Consider the following 18,077-nt stretch of genomic DNA (forward strand, 5'->3'; position numbering starts at 1 on the left):
ACGAACTTCTTCTCCTCCTCCTCCTCCTGCTCCTCCTCCTCCTCCTCCTCCTGCTTCCTGGCAGGTTTGCAGAGGACCCAGCTCCGACCACAAGGTGGAGTTCACGACTTAAATCTTCCTTGGTGAACCGGGAGCCGCTGGGAGCTCAGGCTCCCTCCCAAAGCCCAATGCTCTGGCTTCCCCCTCACTGCAGATGGTGAGGTGGCAGGGCCCCTGTGCCACCACCTCCATCAACCCGGACCACCTTTGTGGAGCCACCCTAATATGCAATGGACACTTTCCACCAGCTTATTGTGGGCTGCGGATGTCCTGGGTATTTCTCCTGTATCCTTGGGCCAGGGTTGGGGCTCAGTCAGCGATGCCTTTGCTGGACCCAACTCTGCTCCTGGCTCAACAGAATCCCTGGTGGTATAGTAGTTCCACATGGATACCTGTGATGCGCAAGGTCAGCAGTTCCAACCCCCCAGCCACTCTGAGGGACAAAGACGGGGCTTTCTACTGAAACTGAGTTTCTCAAAAACTCAATGTGCCAATTCTACCCTGCCCCATGGGGTCGCTGTGAGTAGGAGCTGACCCGATGACAGAGAGTTTGGTTTGGATTGTTTTGTCTTGTAGTGGTTGTGCATTGGGCTGTCGCCACGGGATCAGTGGTTTGAAACCACCTGTCGCTCTATAAGAGAAAGATGAGGCTTTCTGCTCCTGTAAAGACTTACAGCCTCAGGAACCCTCTAGATCCATGCCACCTTGTCCTATAGGGTCACCAAAAGTTGGAATCAACTTGATGGCAGTGAATGAGTGAGTTGGTACACAGTGTGCTTTTACTTAATACTTCCAAAATTTTTGAGAGCTCTTTCCCATCCTTGGGGTGTACAGCAAGCTGCAAATGGTGGAGACACCCCATGTGATCTCATAGGTTTTGTCTGCGTGCTGGCCCAGAGGACTTCTCTGGAGCCGTGCCTGTTCAGAAGACCCTCCTTTCCGAGCGTCTCGCGTTTTCTCCAAAGCGTGTCCACAGGACAGAGGAGCGGGCATGTCTGTCACGGCGAGTTGGTCCCCAGCACACACTGAGTGGTTACCTGACTTGCGACAACTCTGCACACGCCTGGGTGCTACACCCCTCAGCCAGCAGGCTTCCAGCTCCGGGCTCTGTTGGCTGGTTGGCCCGTAGGCAGCCCGGGGTGCTGGGCCCCGAGTGGGGTCAGCAACATTCCTGCGCTATCTCCAGCAGCCGGTGGGGGCTGTCAACCTCCGGCAAGAGGGCCACCTGCTGCTGCCCTGGCACTGGCACCAGGCCGCAGCTGCCGTGAATTCCGTCACCGGCATACTGACTTCAATCGGAGAGGATCCGGTTCTCCGTGACCAGGATGTTCTTTCCAAGGCCGGGTCATCTTCTGAAGAAAGCATTTGCTTCTCCTTCCAGCGCCTTTACTTGTAAGAAACACCAGTCTCAGCAGATTTCCGACAGGTCCTTGCTGGTTCTCCATTGTACTGGTTCTTGGGGGCAGCATGCCTGCCAAGCAGAACACACACGGGCACCCAGATTTTATTCATTGGACAACTCAGGGAAATTGTACGCCGGGTGCAAGTTTGTGTCCCAAAAGTGTCAGTTTGATCTGGGGCCTTTGCTTCTGGCCAAGGAAAATCACCGCAAATAATCCACGTTTCTAGAAAGCCAGAGGCAGGGTGGGTTTGGTACTGGGCTGCCAACCACAAGGTGAGCAGTTCAAAGCCCCCAGCCACTCTTCAGGAGAAAAAACGTGGTTGCTGGCTCCTGTATGAATGGCCAGTCTTGGAAACCCTACTCTGTCCTATGGGGTTGCCATCAGTCAGCATGGGCTTGATGGTGGCGATTTCGGTTTGGGGTGTTAGTAGGCATGTCCTTTGCTTCCCCTTCTGGTGTTGAGAACAAGTCAAGGGGAAGCACCGAGTGATGCTCCAAGCAGCGACGGTCCTCCGGGACCTGCAGCCCCTTGCTCATTGAGCAGTGGTTTGCTGCTGTCTATAAGGGTTTCAGGGTCCCCTGGCAGGCCGGTCACCCATTCTGGCTCTGCAGTGTTGTTGTTGTCATTCTGTTCCTTGAAGATTAGGGCCAGCGTTTCTCCTCTGGGCACACTTGGCCCCCTCTGGGATCGTTTTATGACCACTAGGGGGGGTGATACACCGGTGACAGTGCACGGACAGAAGCCAGAGATGTTGGTAAGCTTCCTCCAGCACACAAGACTGTTCCTGCAACCGAGAATGAGCCACCTACAGTGTCCCTTGGTCAGAGACTGGCTTTCCCTAGATCAAACTAGATCTTCTACCAGGGAGCATCTAGCTCCAACACCTTGGGTGCTGTAAATAGTTTGGTAGACCTCTTCCATTCCACGTCCTTGATTGATAGATTGCCCCTCTCCGTTATCTCATGTCATGGTAACAGAGAGACCGCAAGTGGGCTTGGTTTTACCAAACATAAATTTATCTCCTCCCAGTTTAGGAAGCTAGAAGTTTGAAGTCAGGGTGCAATCTCCATGGGAAGGCGTTCGCCCTCTGTCAGTTCTGGGAGAAAATCTTTGTCTCTTTGAGCTTCTGCTCCTGGATGCCCTTCAGGTGACCTAGAATCTCTCTTCTCTGCTTGCTTGTTTGATTCCTTTTTTTCTCTTATACCTGGGCTTTAGATACACCCTATGCTAATTGGTTTCAATAACAGCAAAGACAACTTATTGCCAACTGAGGCCTAGAAGTTAGGATTTATCATTCATATTTGGGGGCAACACAGTTATTCACCCTCCATGTAAATATCAATTTTCATATCTTATCAGAAATATGTAGATGACCAACAATGCTCTCAGCATGAACACGCACATGCATGCACACAGGAACACACACACACACACACACACACACACACACCCCAACCAAACAACAAAAAACCCAAACTGAATGAAGCTCCCTAACTCACTGGAAACAACATTCTGAAAAACCCCTGTAATAGCAGCCAGCAAGTTCAAAGTCTTAAAGGTATAATCTGTATTCTAGCGCTGAGAGTAATCTTTTGGGAAGCTGCCTTAAGAATTATTTGGCTATTGATGGTTGGATAATTTGCCGGATAATATTCTTGGCGCTGAAAGAAAACATAAAGTTTGTGAGAGACGGGAGGAGGCCAGGACTTGTATGTCTGACTGTGGTTATCCGGGCTGCACCCAGATTTTTAAAAGAAAATAAAGCTCATAATGTGTTTCCCTGCAAAATACCCTTTCCCATTCACCCTTTCCAAAAGGGGATTTGTTAGAACAAGCACTGAGCCCCACTGTCCTTCACAGCCCCCTCTCCTGGGGTTCTGATCGCTTACCTGCACTGCTTGTGTTTTGTTCTATGGGGTGGCTCACTCAACCCTCTGGACTCGAAGTTTCCTGAGGAAACGTTTCTCGTGCATGATTATTTCTGTCTTTAGGGCATAGTCTTTCTCCTGCAGAAACTCAATTCTCAGTGTTTTCGTTCCTTGCTTGCTTGCTCGGGGCACTGACAATGGCTCTTTAAAAAACTCACTGTCCAACTCTAAGACCAGAAGAACTAGATGGTGCCCAACTACCACTACCAACTGCTCTGAAAGGGATCACATGAGAAGGTCTTACATACAGTGGGAGAAAATGTGGGACCGAACTCAGAATCCTTAAAAAAAAACAAAACCCACAGGTTCACTGGTCAACTAGAGGGAGATAGAACCCCCCAAAATGATGACCTTGTCACCCTTCAGGTCTGTATCCCTCCAGGGTTCAATTTGCAGTCAAACAATAGACAGGTCTGTAAGTGGAACAATGACCCTAATGAAGTATCTTAGAATAAGTGACCACTGAGTGTTAAAAATGGACAGCATTTACTCAAGAACAAAATTCAAAATCATAGAATAAGTGACCACTGAGTGTTAAAAATGGACAGCATTTACTCAAGAACAAAATTCAGAATCTTAGAATAAGTGACCACTGAGTGTTAAAAATGGACAGCATTTACCCAAGAACAAAATTTAGACGTGTTAGGAAGGAAGGAGAATTGTGAACAGGAGACGGAGAGGAGATGGGATAGCAATAACACAAACAACAACCAATCGACAACCCAAACGAACAAAAAATTCTCATTGTTCTCAAGATGATTCCTGCTCACAAAGACCCTATCGGACAGAGGGGAGCTTTCCATTAGGGTTTTCTGAGGCCGTAACCATGATTGAAACAGATCATTACATCGTGCTTCTGCACCATGTGGAAGGTCCCAGACACCGACCTTTCGGTTACCAGTCGAGTGTGTGACTAATTCATCACCGGGCTCCTGGCTATGCCTTGTTGCTCCCTCATTTACTTCCAACCTTCTGAAAACAATGGCCAAGGACTGCCTAATCTCCTTCTTCCTGGATCAAATTAACGAAATGCTGCGATGTGAGACAAGGGAAATCTCAAACATAAATAACACACACTCCAAACCCTTGCCAAATGGCTCTCATTCCGTCCCACAGCCCAAAGGACTTTTCCTTAGCCTTCTACTTGGATTTGGCTTTCTTAGCAAACATGAAGGATTTCTGGAGCAATTAATTATATCAGTGATGATCTGGATACTATTTTCTCTTGGTCAGCAAGGATAATAATCCAAGGAAATAAAGAGGGCATAGGTAGCTATGGACCAGGGAACCATAAATTTCACCTATCAGATTAACTGGACATATATGGAAGAAAAAGCTTGAGAGAAAAGAGGGAACTACGTGTACATGGAAAACTCCCATTATCGTTTAATTCCATTTTCCCATGAACTTTTTTGAAACCCCTTGGTATATATGATGTGATGGTAGATTTATCACATCATAAAAGTTAAGGCCCTTTGTGCAAGATATGAAAGACCTTAGACTTAACCACTAACAAATCACTAAGCCCTTGAATTATGAAGTTCTACAGATCCCTAGAGATCTAGCTCATTTCCTTCTTGTTTACAGATGAGGAAATGGAAGTTTAATCACTGACTAGCTTAAAGTAACAGGGCGACGGATAGCTCACTGTTGTTAGGTATCAGTTCAGATGGACAGCATCGTGATATACAACCGAACACTGACCTTGCTCTGTCTAAACCCGTTGTTGCAGCCGCTGTGTCAATCGTCTCCTTGAGAGCAAAGGCCTCTGTTGCCATGATTTTACCCACCATGATGTCCTTCTCCAGGGACTGCTGGGACCAAAATAGAGCAGTCAAGTGCTGAACCCTTGGCGCCACCCAGAGACTCCTCTCACTGGGTAGGATTCTTCAGTTCTAACTGCTCCTGCCTGTCACCCCCACCCCCGCCCACAGCCCTAAGTGGCCCCTCTCCTGCAGGGCAGCTGGGAATGCTAAATTGGGCAAATCTGCACTTCCTTGCTACTACCCAGAAGATTGCATCCTGGAGCAATGTTTATTTAAATTATGAAGGAACCTGATAAGAAATTGAGAAATACTTCCAGCACTAATTACAGTGAATTATCAGATTATTTGGATTAAAGCGATCATTTGGCATTGGATCAAATTATCCTCTAGTCGTGTTTCTGAATATGTAAGCAAAGCCAGGAAGGAAGCAACAAGTGGAATGACCCAACAGCAAAGCATTGAATTACATCCCCATCATTAAGGTTCCTCTCCTGTCTGGCCTCCCCACCTCCAGTCTCAAGGACTGAGTGGCTTGGCTATGGAGTAGAGGGAGAACTGATCTGAAGGCCCGGGTGCTGTGAGTTTTGCTCCTGGCTAGGGCATTGATGGCGGAGTGTGGAGTGACATAGTAAACTAACTGCTGTAAGTGACCTGAGGTCTTACTTTCTCCTTATCTGATCACTTACTCTAAGCAATTCATAATGAATTTCAACATCTCTTATCCCACCTCTCACCTGCTGCTGGCACAAGGATCTCGTGTCTTTCCGGGACCTTATCAACGAGTAAAATCCTGTAACATTTCCTAGCGAGAGGTTGTCAGGACCATCCCGAGTGGGGCCGTGGGGGGTGGGGGGGCCGTGCGGAAGTGGTAAGACTTTGTAACCATTGTCATTGTCCTTAATTGCTGTTGAGTTGATTGCAAGTCATGGTCATGGCCATGTGTACTGAGTAGAACTGCTCTGTCGGGGTTTCAGCGCTGCGACCTTTCAGGAGCAGATCCCCAACCTACCTTCTGAGGTGCTTCTTCCTGCCATCAAACAGCCAGCTATTTCCTTTAGTCGTTGAGTGCTGGGCCACCTGGGCCACTCAGGGGTACCGGACTCAAACCCAATGCCATCGGTTTGTTGAAACATGTCCATTTGCATTCCATCCGTCCCTCCAACTAAAGCCTTCAGTAAGGCGTCCTAGTGGCATAGTGATTCCAAGGCCCTGACCTTGGTTTTGCTCCTACTGTGGAACTTCTCCATCGTCTTTTCCACAGATACCGTCTACTTGATTCCTGCGTATTTCACCTGGTGAGGTCCACATGTATGGTTGATGTTTATGTTGTTGGTAAAAATGTATTTGCGATGAAGAATTCTTGGTCTCCCAACCTCGACTGTGTGACTTCCAGTTTTTCTATCACCAAAGGCATCTTTTCCAATGATGGGTCCTTTCTCTTTCTTTCCAACTTTTGCATTTCAATCATCAGCAATTATCAACACATCTCCATTGCATGCTTGATCCATTTCAGACTGAAAAAGTGGGTAGTGTTTTCAATTTATTTATCTCTAACGTTAGTGGCTGGTGTGTCATTTTGAATAATTGTTGTATGAACTGGACTTCCTGGCAGGCATATGGATATTATCCCTCACAGACAGAATTGTACTTCATGCGATGTTGACATGTTCCTTTTCATGATGAATGGCATCGTGTTCATTACGAATAACCTCCGGGACTCCTCAGGCATTTTCCACAACCACTTCCAGGAAACAACAAAACAAAGCGGAAGTGGAAGATGTTTTGCTTGACACCAGGCAAAGCGTACCTCGAGTCCTAACTCAGTCCCTGGGTCAATCTGGCTGAAACTGAGGAAGCTGTTCAGTTTCTCTGACCTCTGCGTCCTCGTCTGTAAAATGAGAGCATCTCGGTATAACGCAGACGTTCACGGATCCCATGAAGGAAGTTATATGAAGATTGCTTAGAACAGGTACATGCTCAGCACACGGAAACTTCTTGCTTTCCTGCTCCCTGCTTCCTTCCTACTCTCTGCCATAGAGGCTGACATTTCCCCAATCAGTCCTCCTCTGGCCTTGACCATCAGGGCCTGGGATCAGGGAAGAGGCGGAAGGTGGAGGTAGAGTGTGTGTGTGTGTGTGTGTGTGTGTGTGTGTGTGTGTGTGTGTGTGTGTGTGTGTGTGTGTGTGTGTAAACACTCTTTGTTTCATGGTAGGCTGTTAGTTAATTTCCTGGGTTCTGAAGAATTTTTCCCCAGTTCCATGATGTTGACAGTTCTCACCCTTTTGATGAATTTTTTCATATCATCCAGTCATTATACTTTAGGTCAGGGCCTCAAGCAGTCGTGCTGGGCTCCTGGGAGAAGCCATAGACCACCTCCGCCCTCCCAAGTCAGCTTGGCAGCCATACAAATCTTTAGCCATCCAACTGAGGGGTCACCTTGAAGAGAACTGAATTTGGGTCTTGCTGGTTCTGGAGAGGAGACCTAGGTCTAGCATGTGGAGATAGCCCAAAAACATGGCCTAGTGTTCCGTGAAGTGAGCATCTTCTATCCATCAGATGGCAGAGGGAGGGTTTGAGGGATAAAGATGATGGGGTGAGACTGGCGGTAACTATAAGGGGACATTGTGGTAATGGAACAGTTTCAAGTTGGACTGGTGGTGGTTACACCAGTCCACACCTGTGCTATGATGCAGAACTATTCTCAAAACAAACAACTATAACATTGTTATTGACTGAATTCTGACTCATCGCGATCCTATAGAAATGAGTACAACTGCCCCCTAGGGTTCCCAGAGCTGTAACCACTTTTTAAAAACATTTTATTGTGAATTAATTAGGTGCCGGTTTACATGGTATAGCATCAGTTTTACATCGAGCAATTTGTGTACATTTTGGTTCCACTCGTGCATGACAATGCCCTCAATCTACTCTTCTGAATCTCTGTGTTTCCTGTTTCCATACCTCATTTTTTACTAACCCTCTCAATTTTGCCCGTGGGTAAATGGTGCCCCTTTTATCTAAAATGTTTAGCTATTGGAGCAAGAAGATGATTTCAGTTCCAGTCCTGAAGGAAGATCAAGGGCCATGGTCATAAGGATTTGCCCAGTCTCTATCTGACTGGTCTCTATCTGAGCCTGGTCTCGTTCATGATTTCGAGTTTTGATTCACATTTTTCTTGCACTCTATCCGGGACCTTCTAAAGTAAAAATTGCTTTTCAGAGAAAGTAGTCATGGTAGCCGGGCACCATCAAGTTCTTCAGATCTCAAGAGCTATACAAAAGCTATCCTGGGTCATGCTTTCCTTTGGATGGGGAGAGCCCAATGGCTGTGATGGCTCATGAACTTGTAAGACCCCAGTCACCCTACAGTAGGAGGTGGAACATCATCTTTGTAAACTAGGTTATGCCAATTGACCTTGGAGTGCCCTGAGACGATGGTCCTAATTCTCCAAGTCCAGTGGTGCAATCGCTCATGGTTTGGGGTATGGCTAAGAAGGTTTCATAACTTTGTCCTTTGTATGCGCCACTGTAGCCATGCCGACTGTTTCCCCTCATCATTCTTTTCTATCCCTTCCTGCCTTCTGAACTCTATCCCTGGGCAAATGATGCTCTTTTGTTCTCATGTGGTTGACCGTTCTAACGAGTGCATGTCTCTGGGGTGTTTTGGCTCACCTTATGCACCTGTCTATCATTTGGCTGAAAGCTGAAGCATGAGCATGAGTTCTGCTCCAGACAGGGAAGGTATTTAAGCACCGTAGGTACTTGGTCTTTGTCGTGATTTTGAGTTTTATTTTGGCATTTTTCTTGTACTGTATCCCAGACCTTTGACCTATTGAGATCTCTTTCAGAACATGTTGGCCGTGGTAGCTGGGCACCATCTAGTTTTTCTAGGTCTCAGGCTGGGGTTTACATGATCCATGCATCCCTTTACAGGAATGGCTTCCTCGCATCTTTGATTTCCTTCACTCTGCTCTACGTCAGACAGGGAAAGACTGACCACTGCACCTTAGATGGCCACTCACAAGCTTTTAAGCTCTCAGTCTCTACGCACCAAAGTAGGATGTAGAGCATCGTCTACGTGGACTAGGTTATGCCAACTTATCCATGGGGTTTTTTATTCAGGGACATTCAACAGCACATCACAAGGCTTTTCATCCCTGTCTGGCCCAATGAGGAAGTGATCCAGCCCCTGGCCAGCATCATAGCAACACGAACGCCTCCACTGAACAGACAGCTGGAGTGCTACACTGACTGGGAATCTAAGTCGGGTGTCCTTTCATGAAATGCAAGAATTCTATCACTGAGCCACCGGTCACCCCCACTGACTACCCAATAGTGAAAATGAGAGACAAGAGAATTAAACTCCCAGCATTTTGCTATACAACAAGTCCTGGTCGTGCAGTGGACTGCGTGTGCAAACCCACCAGGTGTTCTTCGACACTCAGTGGCAGGAAGGGTTTCTGCAGTGTTTGATTGTGCAAATTGTCAACATGTCCTTATCCCACCCTGTAGTCAGGATCTTGCTGTCCACTCACTCACTCTCACTCCCTGCCATTGAGTCAATGCCGGCTCAGAGCGACCCTACAGGACAGGGTAGAACTTCTCTTGTGAGTTTCCAAGACTGTACCTCTTTAGGGGAGTGGAAAGCCCCATCTTTCTCCCATGGAGCAGCGGATGGTTTCAAACTGCTGACCTTGAGGGTCACAGGCCAATGCTTCACCACTGCACCACCAAGGCTCCCTGCTGGCCCCTAGGAAAGAGGATTCACCAGTTTTCTCTTGCATGCTGGAGGCACCCACCACCAATGACAAGACAGCACTGAGCCCTTGACAGAAGAATCTGAGACCAAGGCCGTGGAATTAAGGTGCCCCCTGCACGGACATAAACGTGTAGTGGACATTGCATTCCTTCCTCCCAAGTGGGTCTAGGGGAAAAGCATTTGGGGGTTGAAGGGTCAGCATGCCTTTCAGATTGGATAAACACTTGGAACAGACAAAGTTATCAAACCCGAGGACAACAAACCCCCAAAGAGGCAGCCTCAGCGTGTAGCCTTTGCTGTTGTTTGCAGAACGAGCCCAAAGAATTCGCAGCCCAATCGGAGTCCACAGAGGAGCGCGGTCCCAAGGCCCAGATGTTCCTCACCCCAGCAGGCGGGCAGCCAACTACTGGGACCTGCTCAGTAGGACCCAAAGAAGAGGTGGCTGTGGGGGTCAGCTCTGAGGCCCCTCCCGGACTAGAGAAAGATTAACAGGTTTGTTGGACATGAAAGCACTCAGGTTACAGAGAGAAAGGGCTGTTTGTGTGCTGGTGTGAGGTAGCAGCAACCCATACCCCACGGAGCCCTGGAACAAGCCGGCTCTGGGAGAGCAGCGGAACCCACGCCCACGGCAGAAGGGCAGCGTGGGGCGAGCCTGGCCGAGGGGAGGTCTGCACCCAGGGCTGCTCTCTGGAGCAGGCTGCGGCTCTCCCTGGGACTGCCGGTCCAGAGGCGGCCTGTGCCCACAGCAGCCTCGTGGAGCGATCCCCGCCGCCAGCAAGAATGCCCACAGTAGATGACATCCTAGAACACATCGGGGACTTTCACTTTTTTCAGAAACAAACCTTCTTCCTCTTGTCTCTGCTCTCTGTTACCTTCGCCCCCATCTACGTGGGCATCGTCTTCCTGGGCTTCACCCCGGACCACCGCTGCCGGAACCCCGGGGTGGCTGGGCTCAGCCAGCGGTGTGGCTGGAGCCGGGACGAGGAGCTGAACTACACCGTGCCCGGCCTGGGGGCCGAGGGCGACGCCTTCACTCGCCAGTGCCGCAGGTATGAGGTGGACTGGAATCAAAGCGCCCTCGGCTGCGTGGACCCGCTGGCCGGCCTGGCCACCAACAGCAGCCACCTGCCCCTGGGGCCCTGCGGGCACGGCTGGGTGTACGACTCGCCCGGCTCCTCCATTGTGACCGAGGTGAGTGAGTCCCACCTAGATGCTCAGGACTGAGAGGGAGAGAGCAAATGACTGAACTTGGCTTCTGGGAGATTCCAGAGTTACCCCATGCCTGTGCCCCGACATGCTCCTTGCACTCCGTGTGCCACCCAGGACCCTAGCTTTTAGATGAACAGAGCTTCCTATTTGTCTAGATTAGCCCGGAGGTGACACATTCTGACAATGATTCTAGTTTATGCCAAGGCTCAATGGTGAGAAACCACCAGGGCTAGCACCACTGCCAGAAATAAGGCCAGCGAGGGGAAGAATTTGAAGTCTCCTCTTTTTCCAGAACTCCTACCTTCCCCCTGAGTTTTCCCACCACGCAGAAGGACAGACATCTGGCAAGCTTATGGAATTCCCCTGAGCTGTACCTTCCTGTGTTGGGGCCCCGGTGCTGTAGCAGGTTATGTGTTGGGCTGCTCACCTCAAGGCCAGCAATTCAAAACCACCTGGGGGAGGTTCGACTCCCCTACAGATGTCCAGTCTCAGAAGCCCCCAGGGGAAGTTCTGTCCTCGCCTGTAGGGCACGATGAGTTGGAATAGACTCATTGCCTTCCTGTGATGCAGGAAGTTTTTCTCCGGATGGCTGTTTCGTTCCCTCTTTAATTAGCTCAGTGTTCCTATAAAACCCTTTGGAGTCAGAGAACATGCTACAGTCCTATTTTTCTTAACATGACACTTAACATTTCAATTTAATTGAGAATTCTTGCTGCAAATGGAGAAAAAGCCGGAGTCTTGTTCCTCCGTAAGACAAAGCAAAATGGGGAAATGAAATTATTCTGAAAAACACTGAGGAAGCCAGTTGCCTGGCTTTGTTTCAAACAACGGCTTAGATAATGGGAAGATGTTCTGTATGAACAGATGTTTCTGGAAAGGAGCCTAATTTTTGTTCAGGATCTAAAGTGGCCAAATAGTTATGTGACATGCAGAAGATCTACATGTTCCGCACCATAAACTTTACAAGGCCGTACAGCTTGGCTGATATCATTCCAGCCCGCAGGGAGAAGACACTGAGGTCCAGGGCGGAGACCACTGGTGTCCAAGGCGCATGGAAGTGTAAGTGGAGTTGGCTCTAGAAACCTGGCCTCCTGACTTCCTCTGCATCTCACCCCAAAGGACAGCAAATGCAATCAGGACTTCCAGCTGGTTCATGCCGGCTTGAGAATTTGCATTTCACGTAGAAATGAACCAGTTCAAAGTCCTGAACGCAACAGCCTTTAACTGGATGCTTCTAACCCACCACCCACCCACCCTTGCTATCAAAGATGTCCTTCACAGGGGAGGCTCCAGGGGCCCGATGCATCTCTTTCTTCTGTATCTTAAAGTTCAAAAGTAAAGCACAGATTCGCTTATAAGTGGAGTCATCACTTCATGCCGGCTGATTGAGCCAGCACTGTGGTGATGGCATCGCATGTAATGCATTGAGCTGCTAACTACGAGGTCAGCAGTTCGAGCCCACCAGTTGCTCTGCTGGAAAAAAGATAAGTCTGTCTATTCCCATAAAAATGCAAAGTCTTGGAAACCGCAACAAAGGGCAGTTATATTCTGTTCTGTAGGGTCAATATGAGTTGGAATTGACTCGGTGACAGTGAGTTATAATTGATCCCTGGTAAGTTCTCTGGGAAGCATTGAATTGCTCATAACAAGGTAGGCAGTTCAAACCCGTCAGCTGCTCCTCGGGAGAAAGCTGAGGCGATCTGCTTCCATAAATATTGATAGCTTCAGAAACAATACATTGGGCTTCTAAGAGTTGGAATTGACTCAATGACCATGGGTCTGGTTGGATTGGGTTTGGACTTATAGTTGACCTAGGAGCCTTGGTTGCCCAGTGGGTTAAGTGCTCAACTGCTAACCAGAAGGCTGGAAATTCAAACCCATCAGCCACCCTACAGGACAAAGATGCTTCCACAAAGATTCACAGCCTTTGAACCCCTACAGAGCAGCTCTACTCTGTCCTGTATGGTCACTGTGGTACAGAGTCCACTTGGCAGCAGTGGGTTTGGTTTGAGTTATGGTTGACCTAATGACACACTCCCAGGTGGGATGTTGACAAGACTGGATGGAAAGTCTCTTGGTTGGGCAAAGAAAGTGAACACATCAGCACATGGTTGTACTTTTGTCCCTCGGCCACACTTCAGGTAAGAGGTCACGAGGGCCCAGGCTGAGTCACATGCAGCAGGGTTCTAACTAGATGTTGTTGTTTTTTCCTTTCTCATGTGGACCACCTCTCCTGCCGGGGCAGTTTAACCTCGTGTGTTCCAACTCCTGGATGCTGGATCTGGTCCAGTCGGCGGTGAATGTGGGATTTTTTATCGGGTCCATGGGGATCGGTTACATAGCAGACAGGTAGGTGTGCAATAAACATGGTGGAATGGGAGCACGCATACAGATTTGGAAAACATCTGTTCCTGCTCCCAAATTCAGAGAGCATGATATCCTCACCTTCGTCTTTACAGTCCCATAGCTGTTGCTGCTGCATCAGTCCTAGCAATGTTACTGCTGGCAGCTACTGTGGAGTCAACCCGGATTCAAATAGAACGAAACATCTCCCAGTGCTGATCGTCATCACGACCAGTGCCTGTGTGACTCCATGGTTGCAGCTATTGGATCGGCCCATCGCATTTTGGGTTTCCCTTATTTTCTGATGATCCTCGCTTTACTAAACATGATGTTTAGCAATTAGCTTTCCTCAAGACGTGTCCAAGCAAGTGAGTCAAAGTCTCACCACTCTCACGTCTAGGGAATATTCTGATTGCATTTCCTCTGAGATAGATTTGCTCATTCCTTCGGCAGTCCACAGTATATTCCATAGTCCCTGCCAACGCCAGCACTGGACTGCATCAATTCCTCTTCTGTCTTCCTTCTTCATTATCTAACTTTTGAAAGCTAGTAATGACTTATGTCTTTATTTTCAAACTCGTAGGGGTCATGGAAAGGTACTGCGGCATTAAAAACCAAAACCAAGCCCACTGCCATCAAGTTAATCTTACACTGAGGCACCCTATGTAGAATTTCTGAAGATGTGAATATTTACAAGAAGCAGCCAGCTGCGTCTTTCTCCTGCAGCCATGTCTTTCTCCTGAGTGGCTGGTGATTTTGAACTACCAATCCTCTGGTTAGCAGCCCGCCACTTAACCAACAACACCACCAGGGTCCGTGTATGTGTGTGTGTGTGTGTGTGTGTGTGTGTGTGTGTAACCAAGACACTGTCCCATTAGAGAGTCTTAGATAGAATGGGAGAAAAAGGTAGAGCAAAACTCAAAATCAATTTCTAAAAAGACCAGGCTCACTGGTCAGATAGCGATTGGTGCAACCCCCAAGACTATACTCGAGTCACCCTTCAGTCTGGTACTTAACTCATCCTTGTGATTCATTTTTCAGCTACACAATAGACCAGTCTATAAGGGAAACGATAGGGCTAGTGAGGTATGCACCCCTTGCAACAATCAACCATTTGAGGTCAAGGAGGCAGCATTGGCCCAAGAATGAAGTTCAGAAGGGTGAGGTGAGGAGTGGAGGCCAGAGACTGAGAGGGAGTGAGGTCCGGGGTGTTACATCGAAGGGATGCAATTAACGTGATGAAGTAAAAGGTACATGAGTTGTTGAATGTAAAACTGCTCTGTAAAACATGCACTTGATTTATAATCAAGTTTTGTTTGGTTTGCTTCATTTTTTTTTAAGTAGTGAAACTATTCTATTATCTTTTAATTCTGTGTTTCCATGAACTGTTGGAAGCTCCTTAATACATATCCACACACTCTTATTTAACTCTGCAAAAATGATAAATGAGTTTCAAGCTTGTAGCACTTTCATCCCTCCCCAACTATAGCTCTGATACAGATAAGCTCAAACCTGGAGTAAATATTAAATGATGTAATGGACTATGCCTTCACCTGCTAATCACAAGGTCAGCAGTCTGAACCCCCCACCCCAGTCCTTGTGGGGAAGATGAAACAGTCTGCACTGCTATACTTAAACCTTGGAAACCCAAGGTTCTACTCTGCCCTGTCAGGTCACTATGAGTCAAGATCAACTCCATGACTCTGCGTTTCACATATTTAAGTATGCATACAATATTTACTGCATTTTACATATTTAAGAATGCATACAAGTTTTACCGATAAATACAAACTTCTCCTTGGGTTATAGTATGTCGCAGGCTGGATATAGACTTGCCAAAGTCTTAAAGATAACCAGCAATGTCCCAGCAACAACCTACTGTGTCCCAGGCCCAGGTGTACCTGCAATTCTACAGGGGCTGTGCCATCGGACGCTGGAAGGAGGGAGGATGATAGAGTAGTGGGCTAAGCATTTGCCTGCTAACTTCAAGGCTGGCAGTTCAAGGCCACCAGCAGCTCTGTGGGGGAAAGATGAAGCTGTGGGCTCCCATAAAGACTTGCAGCTTCAAAAACCATAGGGATCAGTTCTACTCTGCCCAATAGGGTTGCTATGAGTCAGAATTGGCTCAATGGCGGTGGGCTGGGTTTTGATTTAGTCATGAAACAGTTTCCTCTACCACCTCACATTTCTAACTGCACCCAGTCTCCCAGCCAGGGCTGCTCTGGAAACGTCCTGTTAGGTGGCTTGTAAGGTGAAAAGAAAGGTCATTCCTTTTAAGTTTTATTGCCACAGAATTGAGGCCTACTTGCTTGGAGATGACCCAGAAGATCAGGAGAGACACATTAACTACAGGAGGGCCAGAGTCCAGGCCAGGCCGTCTGGCCAGCAGGCTCCTCCCTTCCTCCCTAGAAGGTGCAGATACTGAAACTCAGAGAGGATGTGGGCCAAGAACCCCGCCTCAAACCACAAATGACCCAGTTAATTATTCTCATCCCACTCACAAAGCAGGAGACCTGCTCAAGTCTCCACTGACAGTGCATTCCTAGTTTATAATCCCTGTCAATTATCCACCTTCTCAAATGACTTCATCAGAGTGTTCCATTGTCGAAATCTCCCATCTAAGTCATCACTCATGATGCTGCCCCCGAAGGCTTCACACATACTTCGAGTTTTGTCTCAGGCTGCCTGCAGTTTGGGAGGTGGTTTGCCCTCCTTTTGCTCTGCTTGCATTTGTGTAAAGAGCAAGAACCAAACCCCAAACTCGCTTCCACCAAGTTGATCCCAGATCATAGAGGCCCTAGTAGACAGAGTTAGGGTCTCCAAGACCATAAACCTTTATGGGAGCAGGCAGCCCATCTTTCTCCTGTGGAGTGGCTGTTGGTAGGTTTGAATCATTGACTTACGGGGTGGGCAGCCCAATGCTTAACTGTGATGGGACCCAGAAAAGGCAGGCTATTTCTCTTCCATATGTCGAATGGCTCCTTCTGAACAATTGTCAGATTTTATGCACTGGGATTAAAATCTCATGGAGTCCCGTTGTATATTATGGCTCAAACCAAGACTAAATGAAACAGGTGAGCTTCTAAGAAGAATTTTGAAATGTGCCCTAACCGGTGTCGGACTGCTAACCTCCAGGTTAGCAGCTCAACCCCACCAGCAGGAAGATATGGCTGTCTGCTCCCCCAATCAATGACTTCCTAGTGCCGCAATGCTTTCATACAGTTCCTCATGTGGTGGGGACCCCCAACCATGAAAGTCTTTTCAGTACTACTTCATCCCTGCAATTATGCTACTACTATGAATGGGCTGACCCCCGTGAAAGGGTTGTTTGACTCCCAAAGGGGTTGGGACCCACAGGTTGAGAACCGCTGCCCCACAGGGTCGAGATGAGACAGAAGCAATTCCATGGCAGTCGATGTGGTTGGGCCTCTACAGCTGGTTTCTTTGTCAGCGGAACCAGAAATATTTCATGAAAAAGTGGTAAATGAGAGTATGGAGTCTTACACCAAGTCCACGTGGGAGCATCGGTTTTGCAAAGAGGGAGGGAGGGAAGTATAAGAAGGAAGGAGGGTAGGGGATGGAGAGAGTCAGTCATGTGTTAGAGAACTGGAAAACCAATCTTTTATAAAACATCTCATTTACTTCTTCTTCTTCTTCTTCCACAACTCCCTGAAGAACGATTTCGGTATCACTTGACAAAAAGTCATCCTTCGCCAAATCCACACTTTTTACTCTAATGGCCAGTCATTATAAGGGCTGTGTTTAGTGGCACACTGGTTAATGTTTCATGCCCGGTAATCTGGGGTAAATGTTCCGGTCTGAAAATATTCCCCCAGTCAGTAACTTGGCTTTTCACTTAGAGAGTAAAGCCTTATGAAGGACAAAAGTTTTTCATTTGTGTACGGCCCTATTGATTGATTTTGCCTTTTGCTTTCGTTGTTAGACTCCATTGTTAAAAGCTAAGCCCCAAGAGCATTGGCCCTGCATTTTCTTGTAAGAAATTTATGGTTTCGTCTGCATACTTAGGCCCTGGGTGCATTTTCTCTTTGCTTTTGTGCACATGAGACATAGATCCTGTTTCATTTTCAGCATGTGGAAATCTAATTTTCCCAGCATCGTTTATTGAAGAGACTTCTTCTTTCCCCACCAAGTGGACTTAGCACTCATAAAAAAAATCAGTTGTGCCGGTTTATTTCTGGATTCTGAATTCTATTCTATTGGTCTACGTGGTTATTGTTACACCAGTACCGGGCTGTTTTAGTCATTGCATTGAATAATATATTTTAAGATCAGGATATGTGAGTTCTCCGGTTTTGTTCTCTTTCGCTATTCAGTTGGAATGCTGTTCTTGCCATTCCAGATAAAGTTGAAGCTGAGGGGATTTTGACTAGGATTGTGCTGAATCTTTAGATTGCTTTGGGCACTATTGACATCTTAACAATATTAAGTCTTTCAATCCATGAACAAGGAACATCTTTTCATTTATTTCAATCTTTTTGAATCTCTTACAACAGTGTTTTATAATTTACCTTGAATGAGTCCTTTACCTACCTAGATACATTTATTCCCAGGCATTTTGTTCTCCTAGACACACTGTAAATGGAATTTTTCTATAGCACTAGAAGTTTTCC

The 18,077-nt window shown here is 47.5% G+C and overlaps 1 protein-coding gene across 3 annotated transcripts in view; it reads left to right on the plus strand.

Annotated features, from left to right (window-relative positions):
* Window positions 1-10,398: 10,398 nt before the first annotated feature.
* The window catches only part of SLC22A2 (solute carrier family 22 member 2), a 43,645-nt gene continuing 35,966 nt past the window's right edge, over window positions 10,399-18,077 (plus strand). Inside the window, exons 1-2 of one of the 3 annotated variants that reach the window (XM_045294449.1) lie at window positions 10,399-11,085; window positions 13,349-13,452. In XM_045294449.1, the coding sequence (XP_045150384.1) occupies window positions 10,675-11,085; window positions 13,349-13,452 (515 nt within the window). In that variant the 5' untranslated portion in view covers window positions 10,399-10,674. The remainder of the gene's footprint in view (window positions 11,086-13,348; window positions 13,453-18,077) is intronic. The other 2 variants (XM_004701918.2, XM_045294450.1) reach the window with 2 other exon arrangements.

The sequence above is a fragment of the Echinops telfairi genome, unplaced genomic scaffold, assembly GCF_000313985.2.
Source record: "Echinops telfairi isolate 266 unplaced genomic scaffold, ASM31398v2 ScPeMD7_3533;HRSCAF=4204_0, whole genome shotgun sequence".
Taxonomy (NCBI): Eukaryota; Metazoa; Chordata; class Mammalia; order Afrosoricida; family Tenrecidae; genus Echinops; species Echinops telfairi.